The 17,295-nt window shown below is 38.9% G+C and overlaps 1 protein-coding gene across 2 annotated transcripts in view; it reads right to left on the minus strand.

The window, feature by feature from the left end:
* Positions 1–17,295, minus strand: part of NLGN4X (neuroligin 4 X-linked) — a 165,159-nt gene that overhangs the window by 11,180 nt on the left and 136,684 nt on the right. For both annotated transcript variants that reach the window (XM_059493859.1, XM_059493858.1), the window contains 2 exons: positions 5,157–5,342; positions 2,447–3,236 (listed from right to left, as the gene is read on the minus strand). In XM_059493859.1, coding sequence (XP_059349842.1) covers positions 2,447–3,236; positions 5,157–5,342 — 976 coding nt within the window. The remainder of the gene's footprint in view (positions 1–2,446; positions 3,237–5,156; positions 5,343–17,295) is intronic.

The raw sequence follows: 17,295 nt of genomic DNA on the forward strand, positions 1-17,295 counted from the left end.
GCCCTACAAACCCAGCCTTGGCAGTAGGCCCATTAAACAGCGTGTGCTTTTTAGCAATGGATGGCCTGCCATTAAAAGTCCATCTGAATGATGCACCACCTGAGCCATAATTTTACAATAAGTACCTGAATGCAGCCTCCGTGGGAGAGTCATAGAGATTGGAAAAGTCTCAAACACATTAAAAATAAATAAATATATCTGCAGTTCTACTGTTCAAAGCTTACCTACAGGGAAATGCGAAATAATAAAATCTTTCCGCTAAAAGAGTTTTATGCGTTGCCATGGGTACAAATACAAAGCAAGACAAGTACTATCATAATAAGGATGGGAAATTATCAATTAAAAATAGGGTGGGGAAAAAAAACCAAAGCAGAGCCCGCAGCAATGCAGTTCTGAACTTGAGAGTTGAAGGACCTGAGTGGGTACAGAGATTCCAGATTGCAAGTGAATGAGCAGAGTGGAGAACAGTTACCCCAGAGATCCCATTGCTCTAGGCTTGAGATGCTACAACCTTTGCCTTTCTGTTTGAGGAACCAGAGGTGCAGAACAAATGTAATCTTAAAATATTATCTGCCTCCAAGTATTCTCCTGTACGATGCAGAACGATTAATCATTGCTCAACCAAACCAAGAAAAGACCCCATCAAGGTAATATGCATTGTGTTGCTCTTTTCCTTTCCTTTGAAAACTGAAATTTTACAGCCAGAGGCCATTTCTAATGATACATCTTTCAGACTGCCTGTATGGGAGTGAGCCTGTAATAGGATATATACCCCATTCCTATCTCATCAGCAATGGGGAAGTTTCAGAAATTACTAATGGCTCTCCCAAAGCACCTGTTTTTGCCTTTAGGTATAGTATGACAATGGCTTTATAACCAGAGAACTGGGTATAGCCTGCTGAAATTAGTTTTCAAGCAGCAACAGCTGGAAAGTGCTTGAAATTATGAGTAATGGTGGCAGCTGGGACTGTGAGAAGCTCCTGTCAGCCTCAAAAACTGCTTAAATACAACTTCTTAATATACAGGGAATAGTAATAAAGTAATTGGAAAAAATAGCGAGACCATGGAGATCTTTCATAACCATAGTAATTCCAATGAGTATATTTGTAGGGATCAGAAGTTCTCTATTTATACATAGCACTTAATCTACCAAAATAAAGACAAACTGATGGTATCATCATCTCTGCGCATGTGGTACAGCCATCATGCAGCATTGTCCGTCCATAAACCAGGATTTCAACACAAAATTTGCCCATCCCAGTACTGAAGCTTCTTGTTGCCAAATACATCTAAATATTACACAGTTGATTCATTTTTGTTGCTGAACTCCAGGGTTTCTGCATGCTTTTTTACCTGCTTATCTGATACGCAGTACAACAAAAGAATTTTTTTTCCTTGTGCACTGACCTGAAGCATTTAAATGGTTTTTACTCAATTTATGCTTGAGGTTCTTGTTAAGACTGCAAAATCTCTCTCTCAACCACCATTTAGATTCATGGAAGGCTACAAGGGAGCTAAAGCCTCTGAGTGTTTCACAATAGGCATCTGAGTTTTTCTTATATAGCTGCACACTGTTCACTGCAGTGCAGTAAAGCTGCAGTTTCCAGAGCCCAATCCTGCCATTAAACATTCTGTGGAAAGATTTACAGCCCCTTTGTGCCACAAGTATCTTTGTTTTAATTCAGTACTGAAGACTCAAGGTTAACAAAAAAAGCCCTTGACGCTGAAGTAAAGCACTGCAATACTGTTAAAAGGAATGTTATAGGAAGAGAACAGAATTTATTAATATTGCTCACAGATTAAGCTGCTTTGAGGGCTATTTCCTTGGTGTTTACAACTCTATTTCATCAAAATATTGATGTCTTTATTTTGTTTTGTAAGCAGAATTAATTTAATTTTTTAACTTTCTCAAAGCAAAATTTATATATGAGTCTCTTCTTCATTCCAGTCAAGTACTTATTATTGCCATTACAGCCCTCAGAGGGAAAAAAAAATTTCCAGTGTCTGCCTTTCTGTTCTAATTCCTCCCTGGGTCCTCATCCCTGTGAAGGTCGCTGAAAAACAAGAACTTTCTTTCTTTTGTAGCAGATAAGTGCTATCTGCCTGACAGTTCCTTCTTCAAGTAGCAGACGTTGCCTCTGATTTTTCAGTATCTTAGTGAACCACCTTTTCTCTGAGACATGCTTTTTGTCTTAGTAATTGTCCTATTTTTTGAACCAAAAATACAGTGTGTTATTATTCTCATTGAGCTACTGAAAGAAAATACTTTGAGGGAACACACTAATTAAAAATCTATTAAATATGAATAAGCCTCATTTACCTCCTGCCTTAGCACAAATATTTCTATACAACTACTTCAAAATCAGATTTTGAGGCCACTGGAATGGGATACTGACTATTTTAGAAGTATGCTATCAGCAAAATGAATGCTAGGGGTCACACTTACCCAGTTTTGGCAAAGTTAGTCCAGTATGTCATAACCACTGCACTAAGCATGACATCATTCTTGGAAAAGTTACAGTTGAACAGTTCTGTGGGACCAATCATAGGAATCCCAAACACATAAGGGACTTCATCACCATGAGCTGAATCAGCCCAGCTGGGTTTCATTTCACTTTGGCAATGGTGATAAAATGCATAGAAATATGTTGGAGATCCATACTGGGCGTGCAGGTCAGCCGTGGCAACAGCTGGAGCAACCCATTGGTGGTCTGTAAAAAGAGCAACCAGGGTCTTCCGTCTTGTTTCGGGATTTTCTTTGTCTGCCCAGTCGGTGTACATGAATTTAATGGTCTCTCGCAGTGTGTCCTTCCCTTCTGGATAGCCATATAGATTGTCCACAAAATTGGAGACAGAAAAGTCAAAATCATTAGGAGAAACACCGTCTTCATTGTCTACAATGCCATCCACAAATTTCAAACCTTCCCCTTGATTCACACCCAGCATTATATCATAGTTAAGGAATTCCCCTTGCTCCATTAGAATCTGAGGGTCATCTGGAATCACGTCTCCATCTATCACAGGCCCAAAGGCAATGTGGTACGTGGCTGGAGTGATAGTCTGTTGAATGAGTTCTTTGTAATTCTTATTCCGCAGACATTCAACCAAATCAGTGGTATCCAGCATGTCGCAGCCCACTTTATCTGCCAATATCCGAGTGTACTTGGCAGGCTGATAGTTCACTGCCCAGCTGGACAGGGCTGTTCCACTCTGTATGATTGCCTTTTGGAACAAACCTGCAGGTGCAAATCATTCAAATACAGATCTAATTAGATATTAAATATATATATTTATATATATTTTAAAAAATGTAAAGTATTTCTCACTAAGGAAACAGATTATAGAATCCCTCAAGGATGCATACAATGAAATTTTGAATAAATTTCCATAGATCCTACTCACTGCTCCCTTTTGATGTTATGTAGAATAGGCTACTATCTAAAATCTGCCACGTTCTTGATTACACACACAAAAAGCATAAAGGTTTCAGGTTACTGTTTCAAGAACAAAGCTCATTCCTGTACTGCTGCTTTCTTGTACCTGATGGAAGTCCTCTGGCTTTACCACATTGGTAGTCCTGTGAAAAGTCCTTTGAAGGACTGGCAGCTAAAGGCAATCAAATGCTCTTTGCCATGTAAATGACACTCATAAATGCGCCTTTCAGTAGTTTAAAGGTCAAATGAAAATTACACATTCTCATTTCCTTCACAAAAGCCATGCATCATACTAACTTGAAAAAATCTACTCTGTTAAAAGCAATTTCATATGTTTGAATCTTCTATTCTGAAATTTTTAATTGACCATTTAATTTTTAAATGATTATTGTGTGTATGTTAACATTGCTTATATGTTGAATTGTGTGTGTCTGTGAATTGTGTGTGCGTGCATGTGTAACCCTACTTATATGTAGAATTAAAATTGTAACATTTAAATTGTTTTGCCAAAGAGCAAGATGATATTCAATTGTTCTTTCTGGTTGTTTTACTAATATACAAACTGGAGCATGAAGAAAAGAAAGATGAAAAACCAATCTGAAGAGTTTCTTTGCTTAAAGCACTGAAAGGCAAGGAGAGCTTACTGGTGAATCTGCCCCATCTGTGTTTTTTTGTTCTGGTAAAAACACTAAAATGGCCTATTTTATATTTAAACTGAAATACTTGGGTGTCTTCTGCACATGGTTTCTACCATCATGTTCTCAAAATGCAAAAGACAGAAAAGTTAGAAAAGCATGTGGGGTTTTTGTTGATATACTTTTGAGGATGATAACTGAATGCACACAATAAAAAATTTCAATTATTTAATCAGTTAAGTTTTTCATGGCTCCATCTGCTTGATTTTGGCATGGCTTGCTCAACAGTTATTCACTGGAATTTTATTTGTATGAATAGACTGAATTGTCAAGCATAACTATGTATTTCAAAACTAGGTGTGTTTTCCAGCCTCCCTGCTATAACTTCTGGCTATGGCTTATCTGTTACAAATTTCTGTCTGTTTTATTGTGATAGAAATGACATGGATTAATAAATACAATAGATATTTTTGTGTTGTCTTTTATCTACTCTTTGTAGATTTGATCTTATCACCAGGAATATTTATAGTTCAGTACAGGTGCTGTGCATTCTTGGAGTTTGGGTTTGGGTTTTTTGGAGGGTGAGGTGCTGAGGGTAGAAATCCCACAGCTTCCTTACCAAAATCTGAAGAACACTGTGTGGGATCACATAGTACTTGTGGGGAGTTAAACACAGTTTTTATTAAGGCTTTGTTATATTTCTACTATGTAAGGAAAGCATCTACATACATGCTGAAAGTGCAGCCAAGAGTGTACAAAAAATCAAAAAGGTCAATGCTCTTTTCCATTTTAATTAGGGCAAATTCTTTGACAGAAGAGCCAGTGGAAGCTGTTGATAAAGCTAGAAAAAATATATTGCCCATGGCATTTGTTGCATGAGGTTAATGCTGTAATAATATTTAGTTTTCTTATAAACATATTTATGTTGACTAATACAAATCTAGAATTCTATCTAGTAGGTATTTTACAAAAATTGCAGACCTCATGTAATTCTAATTCAGCCTACCTTGTTTGGTCCTTTCATTACATTTTAACATTAAAAAAAAAAAAAGAAGAAAAAAAAGTACTTTGCCTGGAGGATTGTTACCTTCTGAATAGTGGGAGAGTGTCAGGAGACTGACACAGGAAGCTCCTGCCCCAGATCCAAAAATAGTAACTCTCTTCGGGTCTCCTCCAAAAGATCCAATATTTTCTTCAATCCAACGTAAAGCTTGGATTTGGTCAAGCAATCCATAATTGCCTTTTGCAGCTTGGTCCCCAGTACTTAAAAAACCTATAAGGCAAAACCCCATAATTTTAGTTCACCAGATACAGAGTTAGCTACAGGGTATCTACATATTCACAACACATCTTCCCATCTTTTCATCTTCTGTGTTTTTTTTTTTCTTCTTCTTTTTAAAGGTCACAGTCCTAGTTAAATGTCTCCTGAGCAAGCAGAGAAATTCTGTGTGCTGTTTTGCTTGATTTTTTTTCCCTACTTCAGAGATCCCATTTATGAGGAATCACTATTTTCCTATTGAAATGTTTCTGTAACAATGCAACAATACAGAAAGACAATTTAAATATTTTATAACTAGGATGTGAGTCGGGTGCAAAATCTTAGGAAATTATTTTTGGACAAAGATGTGAGATAGCCAGTCTATGACTGAGAACAAAAGTCTCTAACACATTAGTTTAAATACTTCTTACCAAAATTTTCCTAAACTACATAGCTCTTTAAATTTCTGTACTTATGATATGGATAAATGTACTCCGAAACAGAAAAAAGAAGGCTGAAGTAAAAAGAAAAAAAGAACATGAAAAAGCCTAGGAGAAAAAAAAAAATACATTTCAATTTCACAGAGGATGTTTATTAGGAAGAAAGCAAGTAAATCCATGACAACATAGCCTTTGGTGGGAAGACTTTATCTGAACAAATCAGGTCTTGTCTTTCTCTTTGGAAATTGCAGGAAAACTCGTGCTGCTGTTTTTTGTTCCTGTGCCGTGGTTACCAGATTCTAGAAAAAAAAACATGGCATGTTTGCTGCTTGTCTTGCAACTGCGAACAAAATTACCATAAGATTAGGATTGAGATTAATGTTGGTTTTTTGAAACCAGCTAAGGTGAAACATTGCAGTTATCCCTGCTGCCTATCATTCACAGTTAAGACCTGTGCTATGTCCAAATTACCACATTGAGTTGTGTACTCACAGTCCTTTCTTTAACACCCTTTGCTGTTAGACAACTTTTCCTGTTAGACAACTGCAAAGTCAGAAGTCTATTAGAAATACCTTACAGCATATGGAAGTTTTCAGATGGACATTACTGATTTAGGCACCAGTGACAGCTGTCAAAGACAAAACAAGGAAATCACTTGGCAAGTTTTTTCCAGCTAATTATCAGTTGAGAAATATTTGCTAGAAGGGGGACCCAGGACCCAGAAGATTTATGATGTGGTGCAGTTGGAAATGAAAGAGTCTGTTATCATAAACCATGTGAGCCTGCTGTAACAAGACCTCCATGCTCCTGACTGGAAGGTGAGTCCTAGGTCCCTAGGGGAAAAAAGACTTTGCAGTACATTTCCCAGGCTTTGTAAAGGGGAACAGATCTCTTTGCATTGGCTGTAATAATTTTTTTGTTTATAGGAAAAATGAAAATACACATGAAGGAAGGTATTCACATAATGGACAAAGCAGAATTCAAATCATATCCATATTGCTAAGTAACATGATAAAGCTTTTTCATTTAAAAAGCCTCTACTAATGGAAAGCACAGTCATAAGAATGGCAGTAACCTTTTTTTCTCTTCTGTGCAAATAGAGAAAAAATAAACACTCTTAATCCATAATTGTCTCAATTTATTTTTTTAAGAGATGTGTTTTTCTTTTTTTTCACATGCCTTTATTATCTTTATAAGCCTGTCAAAGAAAGAATAATCCACTTGCTGGCTTTGTTGCTGTAGCTCACTGCAATATTCTATAATACTCTATAATTAAGGCTTTATTCAATCAGAACTATGACATCCATTGGATAAAGGAAGGGTTGTAACCTTTAAAGCAGGATGGTAATTAATATTCAGAGCCGAAACCAGTTTTAGTTCTACTAGTAGCATCAAACTAAAGCTGTTTGAACTTCTTAATTTTGAATTCTTACCAAATGTTCTAAAAGGTGAACTTGGTAAAGCTGTAGTCAATGAATATCTAATGTTCAAAAGATGAAGTATTTTTTTTCTGTTTCTACAGTTGTCTGCTGATTCTCATTAATTGCAAGAATAAATTTTCTTAATTTAAAAACTAATCACCATGGCAAAGAGTCAGCCCCACGTTACACAAACTGAATTCATAAATCTGTCTTTTCTTGCCAAGGATATATTTTCTTTCGTGCTCTGAGTACCAGAACAAAATATTTTTTCAAAGCTATTTGAAGAAATTCAGGCAAATAGTAACTATTTGTCCAGATATACACAACACTAAGGGTTTTTTTGGCATTTTTCTATATTGCTTCAGTGAAGAGAAAAAAAAAATGCTTCTTTAAACTGAAGTTCCTGAAATAACTGTTATTTTTCTCTGACTCTATGAAGGAAAGCATTCAAGTAAAATTCTTTCGTTTTAGACTACTAGACAGAAATCATAATGGAGAAAAAGATTGCAAATGGAAATTGCTGGGAATTTTCCTTTTCTACAACCTTTAAAAATGCTGCTCAAAAGCCACATGCTGTCACTTGCACTGTTTTGATAACACAGTGAATACACAAAGCTACACACAAAGCTCCTTTAGATCACACTTAGATAAAAAGAAATCCCTAGCTTTATCTTTATGGTTGGTTATTACCATGCCTGAGTGGGCGTGGCTGGTGAGAGAGAGACGGTGAATCTTGTTTCTTGATTCAGAAGGCTGATTTATTAAGATATATATATAATACATTATGACTATACTAAATAAAATATAGAGAGAGGTTTTGCAGATCTGCTAGCCAAGCTAGGAATAGATAGAAAAGAAAGAATCCACAACAAAGCTGTGGCCAAAGACTCAGTCCCCTAGCTTGCACTGGTGATTGGCCCTTAATTATAAACATAGAACATGAGCCAATCAAGGTGTTCCTGTTGCATTCCCCAGCAGCTGATAATAATTGTTTACCTTCTCTTCGGGGGCCTCTGGCCTCCCGAAGATGCAGAAATCTGAAAGAAAGGATTTCTGTGAAGAAATGTCTGCGACATCTCACCTTTCTAAATTGTATAAAAATAAAAGAAAAATGCTGATGTGAAATGAACAGGAAATTCCTTCACCTATAAAATATAGAAGACTAATAAATCACTAAAACAATCCTACAATATAAGAAAATGCAAAATACAATGTAAAGAGAATTTGAGTCCATGCAGCTGAGTTTCAGGAACAGTCCAAGAGCCAAAGTTGTTTCCCTTGGAATATCTGAGAGTCCTTTTGGTCCTGAAACAGACTTCTGCAAAAGAGTTCCATCAATAGTTATCAAAAACCATTGACAGTCTTAATACAATTTTAAACAATTTAAAACAATTTGTACAATTTTGAAATGTCCTTTCTGGCCTTTCAGTGCTTCAGCGCTTCAGAGCTGCTGCCCTCTATTTTCAATCTTTTTTTTTTTTTTTTTTTTTTTTTATCGAAAAGCAAAAGAGCAGCAACCGAGCAGAGCAGTGCCAGAGAAGGAAAGGCTCTGGGGGCCCTGGCCCATGCTGGACCAGGAACCCCAAAACTGGCTCACAAAGGGGGACCCGGACCGGTGGGACAAACCAGAATCCCCAAAAACATAAGGAGGCCAAGTGATGGCCCTGGCCCAGGAACTCCCTGAGCCAAACATCCCAGGCCAAACCCATAAGGAAGGCTCTGCATTCCCGCAGGCCTGAACCCTGCTGCCAGCACAATGGCAGCACGGGTAGTGAGACGCTTCCTTTCCCCTAAACCACTGAGGCATGCTAGCAGCAGGGAAATAGAAGCCTTCCCCAGCAATCCCATCTGGGGTCTGGAGATGTTTGTTTCCCACAGCAAACCAGCTATGGTCTCCTCCAACCGTGCCCTCTCCCTCTGCAATGCATCGAGTTTGTCTCTCATCCGCCCCCTGGCTTCATCCCCATCCCCTCCGGGCTGGGGATCAGAGGCAGAACTCTCTGGATGCACCTGCCCCCCCATGCCACTAGGACACAAGAGAGGCGGTGGCCTCCATGGGATAATCCCCGAAAAACCACCCCCCAAACCGCCGAGAATGCTGATCTTAAAAACAGGCAGCTGGACTGCTGCAATAGTCAGCTGGCGGGCAGCCCCCGCTCCATGGAAGGAGAGACCCCCCGCCGGGGCGACTGCTGGGACGTCCGGTGGAAGCAGCGGGGAGGGAGCCGAAACTGGGGAGGGAACCGCGCTGAGAGTGGGATCAGCCGCGGGCTGCTCCGAGGGTCCCGCAGGTTCAGCGGCGTTTTCAGCCCCATCCTGAACAGGAACTGTCTCGGCTGGAGAAAGCGGGGACGCGCGGGAACACGCTGTTGCTGCGTCCCTTGGCTCTGAAAGCGGCGGCAGGCACGGCACGGGCAGCAGCGGAGCAGGGAGAAGCGGTGGAGCGTCGCTGTTGCTTAGCAACAGGTCAATCACCGGAAGTGCTGTCTCTTCTGCCTTCTCCGACGCTGACTCTTGCGGGGGCGGGGAGGCCGGTGAAACCGCGGGCGGGACCGCCTGGAGAGGCGGAGACAGGATCTCCTGGAGTGACGGCTCAAGCAGGGGCGTGGAGGAACCCTCGGAGACCGGTGCCGCCCCCATGTCTGAAGGCGGAGTCTGAGTGGCTTGAGCAGCCACTCCCATTCCCCCGGAGAGAGAGAAGGGGGGGGAAGGAGAAAACTCCATCTGAGCATGCTCCGGAGCAAGAGTAAAAAAAACTTCTTCGTGCCGCGAAGTTTCGACCCCCCCCCCCCGCCGTGAAGCAGGTGGGGGCGGAAAGCCCAAAGTCATCACCCACGGGGTCTTCTGCCAAGGGTGGTGGAAACGGAGCTTGGCCATAACAATTAGAGATCCATTGAAAACAAGCTGCTCTGCGTTTCAGGACAGGGAAAAGCTTTATAAATGCTGGGTAGATAGAAGGCAACACGCGTCCCTCAATGTAGACACGCTGGATAATGGAGTCCATGCACTCCCAGACAAAAACATCTAAAGCATATAAGACATCAGCAAAGAACCCAAAAAGCTTTGCCCATCGAAAGAATTCATAGATATCTGTTTCTGACAAAAGGAAACCGTCTTCCCTGCACCAATGTTTCCAGAGGGCTATGAGCTTTTCCTCTGAAGGGGAGAATTGAATCTCTTCTGGCAAGGCATGTGTCTGCCATACGAAAAGCCACAAGCTACGAAGGGCTGGTTCATCAGGGATAGAAAAGTGAACAGTACCTTTTGAAAGAGTCCAGCTTGCTCTGGCCAGCTCCACAGGTCTGCTGCTCTTTTCCATCACCTTTCCTGATCGTTTTCCTGAAGAAAGTTCTGTTGTGGTCAGCCTTGGCTGTGAACTCTGTCCAAATCTTCAGTTCTTCAGCTCCTGGCTTGAATCCACTTTCTGATCACTTCAGAGCAACCATCAAATGCTACACATACAGGATTTTTACCCAGTGCAGCAATTTTGCTCCTCTGGTCTTATCAGATTAATTTTTGCTCTGACACAAGGGGTCACCAGATATTACCGCGCCTGAGTGGGCGCGGCTGGTGAGAGAGAGACGGTGAATCTTGTTTCTTGAATCAGAAGGCTGATTTATTAAGATATATATATAATACATTATGACTGTACTAAATAGAATATAGAGAGAGGTTTTGCAGAGCTGCTAGCCAAGCTAGGAAGAGATAGAAAAGAAACCACAACAAAGCTGTGGCCAAGGACTCAGTCCCCTGGCTTGCACTGGTGATTGGCCCTTAATTATAAACATAGAACATGAGCCAATCAAGGTGTTCCTGTTGCATTCCCCAGCAGCTGATAATAATTGTTTACCTTCTCTTCGGGGGCCTCTGGCCTCCCGAAGACACAGAAATCTGAAAGAAAGGATTTCTGTGAAGAAATGTCTGCGACAGTTGGTTTTCCCGTATGCTAGAGAAATCTTACTGTGATACCAAGCCCCAACATACTAGTGGTGATATTTCCCCATTACTACTAAAATGCTATGCAGAGACCCACTGGGACAAGTAGAAGAAAAAATATCCATAAAATCCACCCAACGGGTTTAATTTTGGTCAGCTCCAGCCTTGTCTAGTGGTTGGAGGCCATGCCTACACATTCCCAGTATGGCTGGCAGACCTTCAAGAATCAGTCTAAAGAAATGGGTGGACTGCCTCTCCAGTGTACATATTTCATGTCCTTTATTTTACCATGACCAAGCTATTGCCATGGGCTGAATGAATGACTTCGTATGGACATAAGGGGCAGGACATCTTCCAGCTGAAGCTCACCTGGAAGAGCCCAAGCTGTAATTAACTCTCTGCAATGTGAAACAATGTGCAAGGAGCGGTGACAGTACTGAGGTTTTCTGTGGAAATACACTCTTGATGTGAATTAAAACAATAATGTAACCATGGTCAGGATAAAAAATCATATTTTCCAAACCACAGGAGTTCAATTTAACACACACAGATTTAGGAAGAAAAAAAGGCAATGGAGAAAACCCCTGCACCATTATGTTAAAGATTGCAAATTATTATCTGAGAACTATGATTTCACCCTTAGAGATAAATAAAATGACCAAGATAACTGCAATTTGGCAGTAATTTTCATTTTCAAATTTATATGACCTACTTTGTCATTCTTTTTAAATTATTTAAAAAAATAAATTACACAACTTCCTTTGACATTTTGCACACGGCAATACCCAATACTACATCACTGCAGGAAAAGTCTATTCTTTATCTTCATATTTTGGCCCCATGGGCCTAATACATACAAAATCAATTTCATAGCTGTCTGAAAGCCTGAATTTCAACTGTGAATATTACTCTGCTGGTTTGTGCCTTTTCCCCTCTCTCTCTCCCTCCTTTCCAGCCCCCAAGTTGGGGGACTGTTTCCCAGTGCAAACAGATGAAGTTGCCTTGGTGAAATCTGGTATTATATTACTGGCTCAAAATGGCATCAAAACTTACAAATACATTTTGCTACTGGTAAACTTCACTGACTCTCATATTTAAATAAAATCAGAAATTCAATCAATTGTATTTGATTTCTTTTCTATTTAAGAAGGGAAAATATAAATAATGAAAAATGAAACTTGATTCTATCATTAATTTTACTAGGTACTACAATCAATTCTGAAAGTATATCTTGAAATGAAACATACTTTTCTTTGTAAATGAAGTACTTTTGCTTCAACTTCTGCCCTTCAGAGGTTTTCTTAAAAACAAAATGTTTCATTTCTGAGGAACAGCCCTCAGACAAAAAAAATTCCAAACTTAGTAAGATACAATAAACAGCCAAGATGTCACAACAAGAAATTAATCACTGGGAAATCTGTAGAAAATCAACAAGTTAGTGCATTTTGATCTATTTAAGTCCTCTTTTTTAAGCCTCTGCTTCATTTTCTGCTATTTTCATAATATAAAATTGATATTTTCATAATTTTCATATTGCTGTCCAATAGCCTGCTGCAGTTTGTTTGTCAGGTGACATACAAAGATTGATTTGTACAGCAACTGATCAGAACTATGACATAAGCAATATAAATAAGATACTGGAGACTGTGCTTCAGAGTACAGTCATGTCTTTTTTGTTTACATTTGTGAAATACCAGAGTAGGGCCTTTTCAAAGCAAAGAGCAAATGGCAAGCATAGAGCAGAGCCTTCATATTTTCTAATAGATTTTGTCTGTACCTATCATATTTATCACTGTAAAACTGGACCAGTTCAAATGCCAAGTAAAAATCACTGGGGATTATTGAGAAAATAGAGACTACAGCTTGCTCAGGAAGACCCTGAAATATAAATAGTTGGAGAATAGAGAAGCATTAGAGGGAACTATCCTATAAATGTCCTACACTTGCCCTTCCCTTACCATTCCCAAACATCCCCAATAGTGTTAGGAGGGAGGATGTTTGGCTGGATGATATCGTGGTTAGAATCAATATAACTATATATTTTTTGGGGTTTTTTGACTCTATGTCTATTAACAGTATGATGTCAACATTACTGAAAAGCTGGTGAGATGCAAGATACAGAGATGGTGTCCTTGGCACAGGCTTAGCAGAAAAAAACCCAAAATCCTGCAGCATGACTGGCATATGCAAAGCTGAGTAAGCATCACAGCTGCACCTGAAATTTTTACCTAGAGCCAAAAAAAGAAAAAGAGTGGGCTCCCAACTGTCTGTGTATGGGTCTACGCAGAAATAATGTTACACAGAGACATCTTCATCCTGAAAACAAAACAACAATGCCTTTCCTCCAGCTGCAAATTGGTTTGAAACTTGCAGGTTCTCTGCCAAATCAAATGTTTTAATACTCAGAAACTTAAGAAGTAGGATAGTGTGTGATTCTAAGGCAGTGGTCATAAAAGCGAATTTCTGCATGCTCTGGCTATTTACCATAACCAGCTGCAAACAGCACTCATTTAAATTTTAACTCAGATTATGGTAAATTAGGAGAAATAAGCAGTGAAGATAACTCAGTTTACAGTTTTTATATGAGGGTATAGATTATGCTAAAGTACAGGGGTGATTTTAATTCAATTTTCTACCTTGGGCTTAAGAAAACAGTCTCTTCTTATTCTGCCGTGATGGATTCTTTTCAATTACTTCTATTGGGAAGGTAAAGCATAAATCTGTTTGTTTAGAAAGATAATCTTATTACTACATGCAGTACAAAAGAATAGGTCAGTGATGGTGAGGTGAGATTATTATTTGTTTCTATATTGATTCAGTACTGAAACCTAAAATCTGCTTTTTTACAATACAGGAAAACTCTGAAATATATAAAAGTCTTTTGAAAATGTTCTGGATAACAAATGTGCATAAGAACACTTAGCACTAAAAGAATGAGAAAAGACAACAGGATACATTTTAGCAAGATTTAAAACCTACTTTTATGCATATTTCTAAACTGGGAAAAGCTTCTTAACATAAATTTATCGGAACACCGGGGAGATCAACAGTTTCCTTCAGTCAAGCCATTATGATATTCTACAATGAAATGTTTTTAAGGAATCTAATTGAAATTATTAGATTAAACTTAAACTGCTCTTAAATATGCCTTGTTCATTGTAAAATGCTCTGAAGCTATTGTGCAATGAGGTTAGGCCAATGAATATTATCTAAAATATTTGAGATTTAAGATATGCACATTATTCAATTCTATTGTTATTATTCATGATGAGAAGTGCATAACTTTATAGGAAGTGTCACTGAAGAAGATTTTGCCAATCATTAAGAATGTAGATTTTTTTAAAAAAATATGATAAATGATGATGACAGCATCAAACATTTCAGAGCACATTTACCGATCTACTGTCTTCTTGCCTACCATTTAACTGAATATTCACAAGTTAACCTGCCATTGTATAATATACAATCAATAAAACAGCAGGTTCAGTAAAAAAGATTACTGTTAAATACATTGTTAACAGCTTGATTAGCAGCAAATTAACAGCTCTGGGAATGTTATTGCCAAAAAAAAAAAAAAAAAAAGTGTGTGTGTGTTAAAGGAGAGACTAATAAATATCTGGTGTCATCAGCCTACGATTTGAAAATATTTCATAATCACTGATCTAGACAGTCAAATCCAAAGGCATTGAAAAAGAAATATATGCCATGACTACCTATGAAGCACTAATGCAGTCACACACTCTTTCTTCTCAGATGAGGAAATACAAAAAACAAGCACAAGAAAAATTGTAGATTGAGACAAAGCACAATAAGTGAAAGAAACGGGAAAAAAGTAACTAAAGGAAAGAATGACATTTGACACCTCCCAAAAAGCAGAGTGAAGCCTTGCCAGTGTCTGAACAACAGCTACTTGGAAGTCAGACCCACCCCACTTCTTCCTCTGGCATTGTGTCCTCTGTGAGATGATACACCGTGGGACATCTGCTTGGTCAACGTGGGTCCACTGTCCTGCTCCTTGCTCACCCTCCCAAACTCTTGTCAGCCTCCAACTCATCGTCTCTAGGCAGCATGGGAAAAATAAAAAACCTTGGATCTGTGTAAGCACAGTTCAGCAACAACCACAACATCAGTCTGTTATCAGGACTACATTAGTAAGAGACACAAACCACAGCATCATATGGGCTGCTCTGAAGAAACTTAATTCAATCCTTAATTCCCACGTTAGGAATCTTAATTCTTACCTCTCCCAGTACAGTATTCTACACCTATGGCACAATCTCCACTTCTAAAGTGATGCCATTTGGGTTTTGCCTTGTTTTTATATGTTCTTTGTATTATTCCACATATATTTATAACTCTGACACCTATTGTATTAGTAGCTGTTTTCCCCAGTACTTTTCCATGGCCTTTCCTTAAGCAGAAAGACAAAACAAATTCCAGAGCTCCAATTGTCTTTGTATGTTATTTTTCATGTCATTGGGGATGTAATTTAATTTTAAAAGTTGTAAAACAAGGGAGTTAAAGTTATTCTTTAAAATGAGATGAAAGAACCAACATTTAAATTTTAGACATTTTAATGAGTCACTTGTTGATAGCTGAGTTTGTGGTAGTATAGCTACCATTTCATAGGCATCACACAAACTTCCTTAAGTGGTATATAACAGCTTCCTAATGGAATTACTTATGGCCCTTAGGGAGGAATTAGATTTTCAATTATTACATTTATAATTTAGAAAAGGAAATGTTGATTATATTTGTTTAATTTAATGTTTCAGCTAATGGGGGATTTTCCTCACTAATATATTTATTCTTGGGTTTGGGTTTTGTGCTTTCTTCTGTGTTTCTCTGATTAATAATATATGCTTTATAGCACTAAATCAATGTAAAGGTTAACAGTAATGAATTACTATTATCCTTTTTATTGGTTTGGGGTTTTTTTATGAGCCTCATAATACAGTTTGTTCAGTTAATAGTGATGGTTTCAGTTATTACACTGTTTTTATTTACACATGCATGTAGTGATTTGCAGACCATGTGAGAAAACTTGAACAAAGAATACTTGAATAGAGAGAATAAGCTAGAATTGTCTTTAGAACAGTTTTTGGGATTTCTAAGTATCTCCAAATTGTGCTCTAGCTCTTAATTTTTTCTCCAGGATGGATTAAGTTTTGGTGATTTCTGGGAGACCACTGGAAATGATGAAGTGACAATTTCCAAGTGTCAGATAGGATTTTTGGGGATACCCTCCACCTTGTCTCCCCAGTGCTTATTGCTGTCGTACTCAAAACAACACATTTCAAAAGCAAACTAATTCAGTCCTAAATCAGTTGCTATAAAATATTCACATTATCAATCATTTGGCATCTCAGACAGAGATATGAATTGTAGGAAGACTCTACTCACAGGGGTGAACTTTTGTAAAGGAAGATTAGTCTCCAGAAAATCTTCTGTTATAGACAGAAGAGAGAAAGAGAAAGAAAAACCAAAAAACCACCACCTTTTCTAGAAGCCAAATTAAAGCACCGAGTCACAGTCTTACTCTAATCAGCCACTAAGCAATCACTCTTCACAGGACAAGAAGAGTTTAACAGGAATTATCTTTAAGGGCATGACAAGCTCCACCTCAGCTCCTCCCAATACGTGCCACCAGTGGTGCAAGGGAGGCACCTGCAGAAGGGTGTCAGACTCACCTTCCAATCCTGCAGGGTGGTGTGGAAAGAGCAGGGAAGAAGGTGATCAGTTACCACTGTAAAGAAAGTACAAGAAGGATGGAAATTGCAGAGAACCCGCTTGGGAAGCAGAGCAGGTCAGAGGGACGGCTGCGCAAAGCGCTGCTGTCTGTCAGGGCTGGGTGAGGCTGGGACAGCAGCTCCCGCGCTTTGGTAATTTGCGCTACCCCTTCTGTTAGGAAACTGAAACATGCTGTCAAAATCTCCCAGATGAATCTTATTCCTGTGGAATCAGTCCAGCTCTCCTGGCCGTAGCTGACATGCATTAGAGCAGCAAACACTCTTGATTCACCTGCACTCAATATATCACTACTAAAAATTGAGCCTCTGCTAATTTCTGCTCCAAATGATCCTCAATGTGTTTGAAGGCAACTGAGATTCTCTACAAAACAAGCAAAGCTAAGAGGTCTCAGGGCTCAAATTCTAGCAAAGTTGTTGTAAG

The sequence above is a fragment of the Ammospiza nelsoni genome, chromosome 2, assembly GCF_027579445.1.
Source record: "Ammospiza nelsoni isolate bAmmNel1 chromosome 2, bAmmNel1.pri, whole genome shotgun sequence".
Lineage (NCBI taxonomy): Eukaryota > Metazoa > Chordata > Aves > Passeriformes > Passerellidae > Ammospiza > Ammospiza nelsoni.